Source organism: Drosophila melanogaster, chromosome 3L, assembly GCF_000001215.4.
Source record: "Drosophila melanogaster chromosome 3L".
NCBI lineage: Eukaryota > Metazoa > Arthropoda > Insecta > Diptera > Drosophilidae > Drosophila > Drosophila melanogaster.
The window spans coordinates 12773909-12784400 of NT_037436.4; the positions used below are offsets into that span (position 1 = coordinate 12773909).

The following is a 10492-nucleotide window of genomic DNA, read 5'->3' on the forward strand; positions in this document are numbered from 1 at the left end:
ACCATATTTTTACTTTAAATAAAAGAACGACAATTTTAATTTGTTTTTAAAGTAATTTTAATTTAATGTATTCTTCCAACTGTTTGGATTAAATTTGGTATTCCGATTGATCATAGTAATCCAAATGTACATTTTGCTGTGGCCAAAACATCTCGGCTGGGTATTGGTTTTGTGGTGGAATGTAACGTCGATTGGGATCTGGAACGGATGTCATCATCAGTTGCGGATGATGATATTGATTGCTATAAGGACAAGCGTGGTGTCTGAAAGTAGGATGCTGTTCTCCGTGAACAAAATTTGGCTGCAGTGAAAATTCCGGTGGCTGGAAGTTGGAATCCATGCGTGTTATATTATACTTATTCACGGTGCGTTCATAGAATCCATCTGGAAGCATTCGAATGTTCTCTTTTAGTTGAGGATTGTAGTCAGGGTTTCTGGCCTGAGAGGAACTTGGGTCTGAAGTATGTACAGATTCCTGAAAATGATGATAGGATCCATGATCCGGCTGACATTGTTCCTTCATTTGAAATTGATGCTGCACGGCTGGTGCTGAAGCTGGTGACTTAGTGGGCATCCACTGATCCCGCGGATCTATAAGGTACCCTTCATCGAAAGGAGTGACATTTTGTGGAGCACTCACAGAGATCTGCGGTTGTAGCATATGATCCGGTGGCTTCGTAAATCCTTGATGGAGACTCGGAGGAAGACCCGTGTATTGATAAGGACACGAGTTACAGGGCGGTCGTCCACAGGTCTGGAGTAGAATTTCCCTGTTACAGGGAGTTCTTGTCTCTATAAGAACGGTGTTCCCATTGATATTTGCCTGGTTTCTGATCCCAGCACTTTCACAACTACGAAGTTTTCGAGGTTGCATTAGGGTTACCGTTTCCAGTGTTTCCACGTCAGTCGATGTATTGGGAGCTAGTAATTGGGAGTTCGGAGGTGGATCTGTCCAAGTTAAGTCAGTAGAATACCCAGAAGCTCCAACCATAGCTGAATTATGCGACCCGTCCTCGTTTTGATGACTATCGCGATGGCTTTGGTCACTATTATTTCTATCACAAGCTAGGTATTCATCTTGTCTGTGCTGGTCAGGATATTGGCTGCTGGCCGAAATGAATCTTCCGCCTTGCGAATTGTTTGAATCATTTCTTTGAATACGTCTAAGTACTGGGTAAGATGTTTGGGATGGGGCTTTTCGTCTATTTTCTGAGGATGGTGGATTGTTACTCAAAGAATCAGAAACGCCTGGATGATTCTGCAGATTCCTATTTCTCCTTTCAATAGATTGCTCTGCTGTATTCGTTCTAGTAGATGGCGAAGAAGCTAGAACAAATACACCGTTCATTTGGCCAACAGAAGAATTGCAGTTTCGATTCTTCGTCCTTTTTGTTTTCTGGGTTTGTAGTCGAACGTGTCTTGTAGTCGCTGGTGCCATTTGAAATTGATTGGTATTGAGTCTGGTGAAGTTTAGACCAAATTTCCTCCTGAAATATGTTTGGATTAAAAGTAAGAGATCATAATTGTCGGAAAAGAAGAACACTCACAATTGTTTTGGCTGGGAAATGCCCAATTCTTCAGTGCTGCTCATACGAAATGGTACTTGCACCATTGGTGGCTTTTCTCTGGAATAAAGAAGGTTTTAGATATATAAACAATTATTTGTATATTTTTCATACCTTCCTTCGTTCTGCTGTGATATGTTAAGATCATTTGGACGTTGATCGTCGGCAAGGATAAAAGTTATTTGGCTTTGTGTAGGACTAATCGAGCTTTCCTCATTTCTAAGTTGATTTAAAATACTTGCATTTATACTGTAGTCCGGAGTTTTGCATTCACGACAGTTCGCATTTACGGTCTCTTCTTCTGTTGAGATATCATTGCATCTTACGAGTTCATAGTCATCTGAATCACTTTCACAAGTTTCGTCCTTGAGTACAAGTACGTTTTCCGGACAATTGTGTTTTTCTCTGCAATTTTCCGGTGAATATTGATGTGATTTTTCAGATGCATTTGTTGGGTTTCCTTGGGCGAATTGAAGTATCCAGCATTCTGGTGCTGAATTTGAGCGCTGCCTGAAAGATTCTTCTCGTTTTGTATTACAACTTTGATCTGTAGTTTGTTTTGGATCAACAGCAGCGTTTTGATGGCTTTCTAAATTTATTCTTTGATCCGGGTTTCGTTTCTCACTTTCTTGCGAACTTTCTTTTCGGGTATTTCTTTCGGTAATTAAATGGTCCGATTTTCTACTGATGTTACTTTCTTTTATATCAATGGCACTTTTATTTTGACTTGCTTTCAAAGCTTCTGAGAAACTGTTTTTGGATGTGCTTGGAGTTTGTGCTTCTGCCACTTCGTAATCACAATCTGTGGAGTTCTCTGGAAACGTTTCGCCTCCAGAACTCATGCGATTCTTATTCCGTTGTTTCCGTTTATTTCTTGTTTGATTTCGTGGCATATCTTGAATTTTATTTATAATTTGTTTAACTTTGTTTCGTTGGGGAGATTTATTCGTTTTCGAACTAAACTTAAGAGAACTATGAGATGTTTTTTCGATGCTGCTAATTTTTGAGTTTCTTTCCGGAGAAGATTCCTTTGGACATTCATTCTTCGATCCTTCAGAAAAGCACTCCCTTTCACTAGGATTAACACTTGGTGCAGTATAACTACTATTTGAAAAACTCATATCAGAAGATTTATATGAACTTTTACTCTTCACACTTTTTGGGCATCTAAAGTCGCTATTTGAGGATCTGTAGTCGCATTCAGTATCGGTTCTGCTGGAAACATAGAATTCATCACAATCATATCGGGGACATTGTTTTGTGGGCTGCTCCATTTCGGTTGATTGACTGCAAGTGGAGATGCGTTCCCTAAAGCAAATGTTCTTATTTAAGGTACTACCTCCAAATCTTTGATTAGTCCCTTTAATTTGTCCCGAACTTCGTTTCATAATACCCCGTTTGCCCATGGACATCGGTTTTTCACAAGATTCTGATTTTACTTGTTCATATTGTATGACATCCTTCCTAGGTGCAGTAGTAGAAGGTAATCGAGTTTGATTTCCTTGTGCGTGGATACATTGGCAGTAATGTTGGTTGCTTTGCCTATAAGTTTGCCATTTTGGCATTCGACATCCATTCACAAAATGAGGCTGACACACTGTACTCGGCATCATAACTCTTGTAAACTTTGGAACAACTCTTGGAATCCTGCACAGACAAATATATGGTTTCAAAGTTGGCTTGGGAACACATACAAAATGAGTTTTATTTTCGGTTTCCTTTGGGGTTTTCAAGTCCCCATCTTTACGGATTGAATTAGCTTCAACTTTTTCTTCTGACATTTTCTGACTTTCTGTGGAAACTGATGAAGACTTGCCATTCGATTCGGCCTGAGTTTTAGAAAGCGTACTTTTCTTTTCCTTATGATTCGCCTCTGATTTAGGCTGCGGTAATATGTTTAAAGAATTCCTTGATGAACTATTCTTAAAACTTCCTAATGATGCTATGTCTTGTGGATTAGAGGGCTTCGAATTCTCACTTTTATCGTCTTTTTCAGGTTCAATGGGTTCATTTGGGGATGAGTGCTTCGAATTTTCCACGCCAGCTTCATTTCTTTCATTCTGAATGCTACTTACATTTGTAGATTTCTCAGCAAAGCAGCGTGATATGTTTTTCTCTAGACCTTCAGTAGTTTTGCCAGCCAGTTGATTTCTAATTTGTTCGAGGCAGATCAAAACAGGATCGGATTCTTCTTCGATGGTTTGAGTAGATGTTTCGCAGGGAAATGCTTTATTTCCACGTCTAAATCCCTTTTTCCTTGTAAATGTTGTTGCTTTGGTGGATGAATTGCTAGATTGAAGATCTGAAGGTGGAAGAGCTGGACGCATTGAGAAGCTTAATGGATACTCTAGCTTATTATCCTTCTGTAACTTTCTATCCGGTACAATGGCCTTAAGAATCTGATATTTGCTATTGGCTTCAAACAACTGCGATCCAAATAGATTCTTCATGCTAATAGGAAAGGGAATATTTACTCGAAAGGGCACATTGCATTCAAACCTATTTATGATTCGCATTTAAACAAGGATTAAGCTAGAAAAGCCCCACTCACCATATACCATCGTCATCTAAGGGCTGTTCAATATTCCCAGCTGTTGATCTCTTAGGCGTCTTTTTACGTTCTCTTCTACGTTTAGGATTGACTTTAACAAGCGCTTTTTGATTCTGTTCCAAATCTGCTTTTGACTTTTGAATTCCTTGACTGGTCAAGGATTTACTTATGGATCCAACTTTATTTAAACATGCTTTTCCTTAGAAATCTGAAGATTTAGAATTTTGTTTTCAATTCCTTATTAGATAATTTACCTGTTATTAAGTTTCGGGTATAGTTATCTTTGCACGGAACTTGTCCTTTTGGTTTGCTAAATTTACATGGAGAAGTTCCACCAATCTTAGGGGTTCCATGGGCTTCTTTCACGGACTTCCTAAAACCCTCTTTTAAATCTGCTCCAACTGATCCACCTAATCTATAGCCATTTCCCAGCATGGCTTTATTTCGCACATAAATGCAAGGATGCGTTTTTTGACAGCACCATGTGTGCTGATACCTCTGAAAACCGCCGTTCATTTGATTTAAATTACAAATTCTTGAAATAAAACAATGGCAGAGGGGATGTCTCTTCCTCTGACTATATCTTTCATAGAAAAATCTGTAATTTGAACAAAATGGGGCGTTCAGCGTAGATTCTTGACTACTCGTCCGCTAAAGTTTGGAAAACTGTGAATTTAAAATGTGCAAGACCGAAATTCAAGCAGTTGACAAAAAACTCAAATATTAGGCTTTAAAATCCAAACTTTATTCGAAGCATTTCATTTATTCGCCTCAATTTTAAACGGAAGAATTGCACAACTTCCTGTTCAAATTGGTATTTGTAAGGTATCTTAGCTTGAAGAAACATTTGTGTTGACTGTTCAAGATAAGTTACGCCCACAAACCTAGAACTTTTCGAAATCTTTAGCGCAGCCAACATCGGGGCATCATGAATCTCATTTGCGCATAGCGCTGGCAACAACAACTGGGACAAAATTGTGGAGAATGAGAACACTTATTGGACTGGGCTGGTTGACCAGATCTTATGGGCTGTTGCTGCTGTTGTTGACAGGATAATCGCTGCTGCTGATGTTTCTGCTGGCAAGGAGGCGGCTTTTTGGGTGGACACGGTGGTGCTCTACAAGACTGAATCTGCTGACAATGAGCCATTTGCTGCTGTTGTTGCTGCTGCTGAAAAGGAGCCATTTGGCAAGGAAATTGTTGAGGATTCTGCTGGAAGTAGTTATTCTGATTTGGCATCGATAGTGGCACAGGATACAGACCAAACGGCATCTGTTGCTGTGACGACTGAGGTGCTGATGGCATGGTCCAAATCGTCTCCGACCTGGTGGACTCGATGGTTTGGCATGGAAAGCTAGCCGGCAAAGAATGCTGATCCACTTGCGAGTTAAATCCCTGATCCTCTTCGCCGTTTTCCATTGTTTCATCTGGTTGGGCATCTCCCACGTCGTGTTCCTCTGCCAGTACATCAATAAACTGAGTTTCTGGCGCCCAACGTGGGACGTCAGTGGCATTTTGGGACAGCACATGCATCTGTCGCACTCTTGTGGCTCCACACGCGCTATTCAACTGCAGTTGCACTTGTGCAATCTGCGCCTGAGCCTCGAGCATTTGCTTTCTTAGCTCCTCGGCCAGCATTTCGGTCAGGCCATAGTTGTTCTCCTCAATGCCTTGCTGTTGCATTTGTTGTTCCATTTGATCACAGGTATTCACTTGCTGAAGCTGCTGACAAGGATACACATTCTGCATCTGCGGCAGAACTTGCTGCTGCATCGACTGCTGCAAATTGTATGCAAATGCTTTGCCAGACTGCTGCTGCTCCTGACACTTGAGACATCCTTTTGGTTTCACATTGGGACAGGGTGGATTTCGTCCACAATTTCGTTGCTGTTGCTGGAAGCAAGATGGTTGCTGCTGCAAGCAAGATGGTTTCTGCTGCAAGCAAGATGGTTTCTGCTGCAAGCAAGATGGTTTCTGTTGAAAGCACGGTTGTTGCTGTTGAAAGCAAGGTTGTTGCTGCTGAGGACAAGATCGTTGCTGTCCAAACCAATTACCATTCTGTTGCTGCGGACAACCCGTGCACTTATTGCACCTCGAAATCGATGGCGGTTCGTTGTTCATGTTATCATTTTCACAATCGAGGCTGAGGAAATGTGCTTCGGTAACCTGGCAAGCGGTGACTATTTCCGCTTCACCCATAATTTGGTGTTCCTCATCGCATATGGTCACGATATTTCCGCAATTGGGGACGTCGGATTGAAACCATTGGCAAGTACCAGGACGATGTCGTGTGGGATACTCTCCTCGAAAGCAGGGAATTATCTTCGAGTTCGATGGCTTCGGTTCCGTTTCTGGTATACATTCTGTGGGCTTTTCTTCCTCTATTATAAAATTGGTTTTCGTTTCCGGTTTCAAGTTCTCATGCGTTTCCGGGATTGAATTATTTGTGTCTTTCACTTCTGTTTGCTTGTTTTCTTCGGTCAAACTCGGAACTCCGGAAGGTATCTTTTCGAACTCTTTTTCTCTGGCCTTGGCGACGGATGCCTCACTAACCAGCTCTGGTATCTTATTGAACTCTTCTTCCCTGCTTTTTGCCTTCACTGTGGGGGATTCATTGCGACGTTTGGCTGAGGCCATCATAGACTGACCAGGAGTCTTTGAATTGGGTGGATCTCCTCCCAACACTGGTTTCACCGGCATACCCGCCTTCAATCGAACCGATGCCTTGGGCTTACTGTGCGACATCAATGGCACAAACTCTGGACTTCCCATCGATCTGCAGACACTTGCCTGCCGGCGACGACGAGGTGTTGGTGGGCAGGATGATCGGGAACGCACGGCTTCCTGTCCAGACGGTAAGCTCTGAGCCAGGGCTCGCACCAGCTGCTGTCCGACTCGATTGCTGTATTGCTCCGATGCTATGTTCCTCCTCGGAGGAGGACTCGCATGACGCCAATAGGGACTGGGCCTGGTTGACTTGACTCCGTCATTGGGCATTTCTTCTTTTTTCCCAAATACAATTTTTTGTCTCAGTTATACAATGCTTCCGTTTAAATTTGTTTTTTGGCGTGACAAAGAATTTTGTAATGTCATTTTTTTGACCAAAACTAAAAAGAGAGTTTTGGTCGACATAAATAGTAAGTTAAATAAACCAAGGAAGTCTTTTTGTTTACAAGGTTTCTCTTATATTCATATCATATTATAATCTGTAAAGAACACATATATGAAGATGGTAGCACCACTTTCAAAACGTTGTTTTATCACAACTGATCATGCAATGATTTTAACAATATAGTCTTAGTTTAGGACATCAAAAATATAAATTGTACCATTTACTTCTACTTTTTTATGATTTTGACTACCGATGTTATGTTTGTGTACTCTTCGTAATTGACCATGAGTGAAGGTGGACTTTTAAACAGAACCAGGAGTTGAAAATGTGCGATCCATGTCGATATTTAAGGAGGTGCATAAGCTGCCATGGCAATGGCTGGTAAGTATAAGAATATAGTTAGTGTCTCAACCCAATTGCATTTATACTCATCCGCAGGTGCTGTCCTCGACCAAGTTGCTGTGAGCGATCTTGTTCCTCTAATATGAGGAATTGTCGCGTCGTGTTTTCTGGGGAGTTCCAAAAGTTTTCGGACATGGTGCCGCCCAGTTTTCTTCTAAAGACGCCAGAGCGCCCAAAGAAAAGGAAACGATCGAAAAGTTGCTCAGCCTGTGGGGACAATTGTAAGGATCCGTGTTTAAACATGGATGCATGTGCGGAGAGTTGTGAGAATCCATGTCAAGATGGTAAGAATGGATGCAAGAATCCTGAAGATTGCGCGCAAGACGATCTAGCTAGAACTGGAGCCTACGGAACAGGCTTTGGCTTCCAACCGGGACAACCGACTATTATTCCGTGTTATGGAACTTACGGACCGACAGGAAATCCAATGATTTTTGGTATCCCGCCACCGACTCAATATGGAGGCTTTGGTGTACCTGGTCCCATAGTTCTACCAGTGGCTCCACCATCCTCGGTAGGTCAGGGTGATCCAAGATCTATTCCAGCGGCAGGTCTACCCACACAGTACACAAATAAGTTTAATCCCTGTACCGGAGAAGTCTACCAATGCGGAGATCGCCAAATGCCACCTGGAAGGCCACAAGGAACGGCGCAAGTACCTTCCTATAATCAATTTATACAGGGTTTAGGCATGAGCTGTGCCCCCAATAGTCAGTATATTCCATTCGATGCAACATTCCAACAACGTCCAATAAATCAAATGCCAGTCACTCCTACCTCAGGAGGAAGTGCACCAGCTTATGGCCGAAATAATCAACCAATGAACTGTGAGCCCAACAATCAGAATTATAGCTATACTGTTCCCCAATCAACGAATCAAGTTCATGTTGGTGCTAACAGATCTGAAGTCTATAACCAGCAGAGTCAAGCCACACATTCAAGGCCAGTTCCCCAATTGGAGTCATCAAAGGGGCAACTGCCTCATGGTAACAACAGATCTAAATCTCCAAATCAACGAAGCCCATCTAGGGGAGATCGATCAGGCAGAGCTTATGCCAATAATAATTTTCCTGAAAATGTTCATGCTAGTCCAGGTGCTCAGAGGTCCAAGTCGCTCAGTCACCGAAATGAGTCGAGGGAAGGTCGTTCCGGAAAACCACAAGCCAGTAGAGCCACAACCAATTATCATTCTAATAGTGGTGGAGATAGAAATGTAGATCATAGGTCCGCGCCCAAGTCAATGGCATCCGCTGGTGAAGTGCGTTCTCGTGATAACAACAGATCGTACGATTCAAGAAATCGTAATAAATCTGTAGGAGCACCTACCAATCGACAACCCGTACTTTATGACCAGCAGAGGGTGGGCATGGGCATTGATCCATCCAATCAGTATTATCCGTACAATGAATGCGCTCCACTTAATGCCACATTTGTCCAAGACCATAATCCTTTTTATGCTCAGCCAGGACATGACGTGAATAGAACGCAAGCAGCAAGTGCACCAAACTTATCGAAGGCAGGACCCAAAAAGGATAAAAATTCGAATAAAGTTCCATCAAGCTTTAAACCATCGAAGGAGAAATCCACTAAATGCTGCTGCACTCGGTTCGATCCCAACAATCAATACTATCCTCATTACGTTTCCGAAGAATCTGATTGTCCACCGGAAGAAAATGTGAACTCTGGAAAAAAGAAGACGCAGGAAAAGAATTGCCTTGAGCTTCTCAGCCGGTGAGTTTAATGTCAGAGTTCGTGAGCTATTACAGCTCTCGAATTAGGCTTACTCAATCCACCATTCGGCACACATCTTTAATCGAACACGAAGTAATGTCTTCCGTATCCATTGCAGCCTCACCGAGTCCTGTCCTCCGTGTGACCTGCAGAAGTGGTGTCACCTCCTGATGCCGAAGGACAAGGACAAGAGCAAAAAGCAAGCGAAACCGTCTGCCAAGAAGAATAAGAAATCGAATGGCTCAAAAGTCAAGAACAAGATGAGCGAGCACAGCAGCAACGAAATAGAAGGTACCGTAGCATCACCACAGGAAACACCAGAAGACGAGGATGCCCACTGCCCGTGTAACTGCAAGAAACCATGTCCAACGCCTCCGACAAAAGAAATGCGCACCTGCGGCTGCTCTGCCAATTTGCCTGAGTGAGTACCCACTTCTGTCCACTTCCATCAAGGAGTAATTAATGCGTTTCGCAGGGAAAACGAAGATCCTCCACCAGCACCCTCGAATCCTCCACCAGCACCCTCGAATCCTCCACCAGTACCCTGCAATCATGCTCCAGCTCCAGTAAATACCTGCTGCATGCCCTGCTCGAACCAATGTCCTTGGTCCTGGTACTATAATCCCTGCACCGGCTGTTACTACTACTGCGCGAATTGCTGCAATGGCTGTCGTAATTGCTGCAATTACTGCTGCAGTCCGTGCGGTTGCTGTTGCAGCAACTCCCCTGCTGCTCAGCTGGAGAAGATTCCTCCGAAGCCGAAGCAAAAGGAAAGGCAAGACAGATCGTCCAATAGCACGCGAAATTCCGGCGGCACGGCTGTGAGTTTGGGAAGCTGTGCTCCGCCTTCTACGTTTGCACCCTGGAAATGCCCAAGGCAAGAGGTTTCAACCATGCCGGGCTATTCTCCGACTGCCTCGCCACACTTCAGCTCTCCATACAGTGGGCGGTGGAAGGCTGGCTGTGTGGATAGTCATCGGAACTATCAACGGAATAACCAAGGTCCTCCTTTCAACATCGGCCGCGTGCACCATGTCTAAATTAAACGTTGAATATTTTTTACATTTTCACACAAGCCTATCTCAAAATAAAGAACATTTTGGAATGCACTTTTCTCTTCCTTTTTAATTG

The 10492-nt window shown here is 43.0% G+C and overlaps 3 protein-coding genes across 5 annotated transcripts; 1 reads left to right on the forward strand and 2 right to left on the reverse strand.

The window, feature by feature from the left end:
• Positions 1-42: 42 nt before the first annotated feature.
• CG32106 (uncharacterized protein) lies at positions 43-4808 on the reverse strand. 2 transcript variants are annotated; one of them, NM_001259807.1, is made up of 5 exons: positions 4371-4808; positions 4117-4315; positions 1680-4016; positions 1548-1625; positions 43-1487 (listed from the first exon to the last, which is right to left on the reverse strand). In NM_001259807.1, exons 1-5 carry the CDS (start codon positions 4549-4551, stop codon positions 89-91), a joined length of 4194 nt encoding a protein of 1397 aa, NP_001246736.1. In that variant the 5' UTR covers positions 4552-4808; the 3' UTR covers positions 43-88. The 2 variants fall into 2 exon arrangements, with proteins under 2 accessions (NP_001246736.1, NP_729828.2); NM_168514.2 differs by having other exon boundaries at positions 1680-4064.
• A 33-nt stretch (positions 4809-4841) lies between these two features.
• Positions 4842-7189, reverse strand: CG10969 (uncharacterized protein). The gene has a single exon (NM_140341.4). It carries the CDS (start codon positions 7111-7113, stop codon positions 5020-5022), a length of 2094 nt encoding a protein of 697 aa, NP_648598.1. The 5' UTR covers positions 7114-7189; the 3' UTR covers positions 4842-5019.
• Positions 7190-7416: 227 nt separating this feature from the next.
• Positions 7417-10469, forward strand: CG17666 (uncharacterized protein). 2 transcript variants are annotated; one of them, NM_140342.2, is made up of 4 exons: positions 7417-7609; positions 7667-9361; positions 9480-9782; positions 9837-10469. In NM_140342.2, exons 1-4 carry the CDS (start codon positions 7554-7556, stop codon positions 10399-10401), a joined length of 2619 nt encoding a protein of 872 aa, NP_648599.1. In that variant the 5' UTR covers positions 7417-7553; the 3' UTR covers positions 10402-10469. The 2 variants fall into 2 exon arrangements, with proteins under 2 accessions (NP_648599.1, NP_729831.1); NM_168515.2 differs by lacking the exons at positions 7417-7609; positions 7667-9361 and having other exon boundaries at positions 9396-9782.
• Positions 10470-10492: the final 23 nt, after the last annotated feature.

Bases quoted from the DNA above. Each gene is read 5' to 3' on its own strand.
- CG32106 (NM_168514.2), bottom strand. From the start codon at position 4,551: ATGCTGGGAAATGGCTATAGATTAGGTGGATCAGTTGGAGCAGATTTA. The intron at 4,316-4,370 runs GTAAATTATCTA...CAGATTTCTAAG, and splicing joins TACCCGAAACTTAATAACAG to GAAAAGCATGTTTAAATAAA. The intron at 1,488-1,547 runs GTGAGTGTTCTT...AACATATTTCAG, and splicing joins ATTTCCCAGCCAAAACAATT to GAGGAAATTTGGTCTAAACT.
- CG10969 (NM_140341.4), bottom strand. From the start codon at position 7,113: ATGCCCAATGACGGAGTCAAGTCAACCAGGCCCAGTCCCTATTGGCGT.
- CG17666 (NM_140342.2), top strand. From the start codon at position 7,554: ATGTGCGATCCATGTCGATATTTAAGGAGGTGCATAAGCTGCCATGGC. The intron at 9,362-9,479 runs GTGAGTTTAATG...TATCCATTGCAG, and splicing joins TGCCTTGAGCTTCTCAGCCG to CCTCACCGAGTCCTGTCCTC. The intron at 9,783-9,836 runs GTGAGTACCCAC...TGCGTTTCGCAG, and splicing joins TGCTCTGCCAATTTGCCTGA to GGAAAACGAAGATCCTCCAC.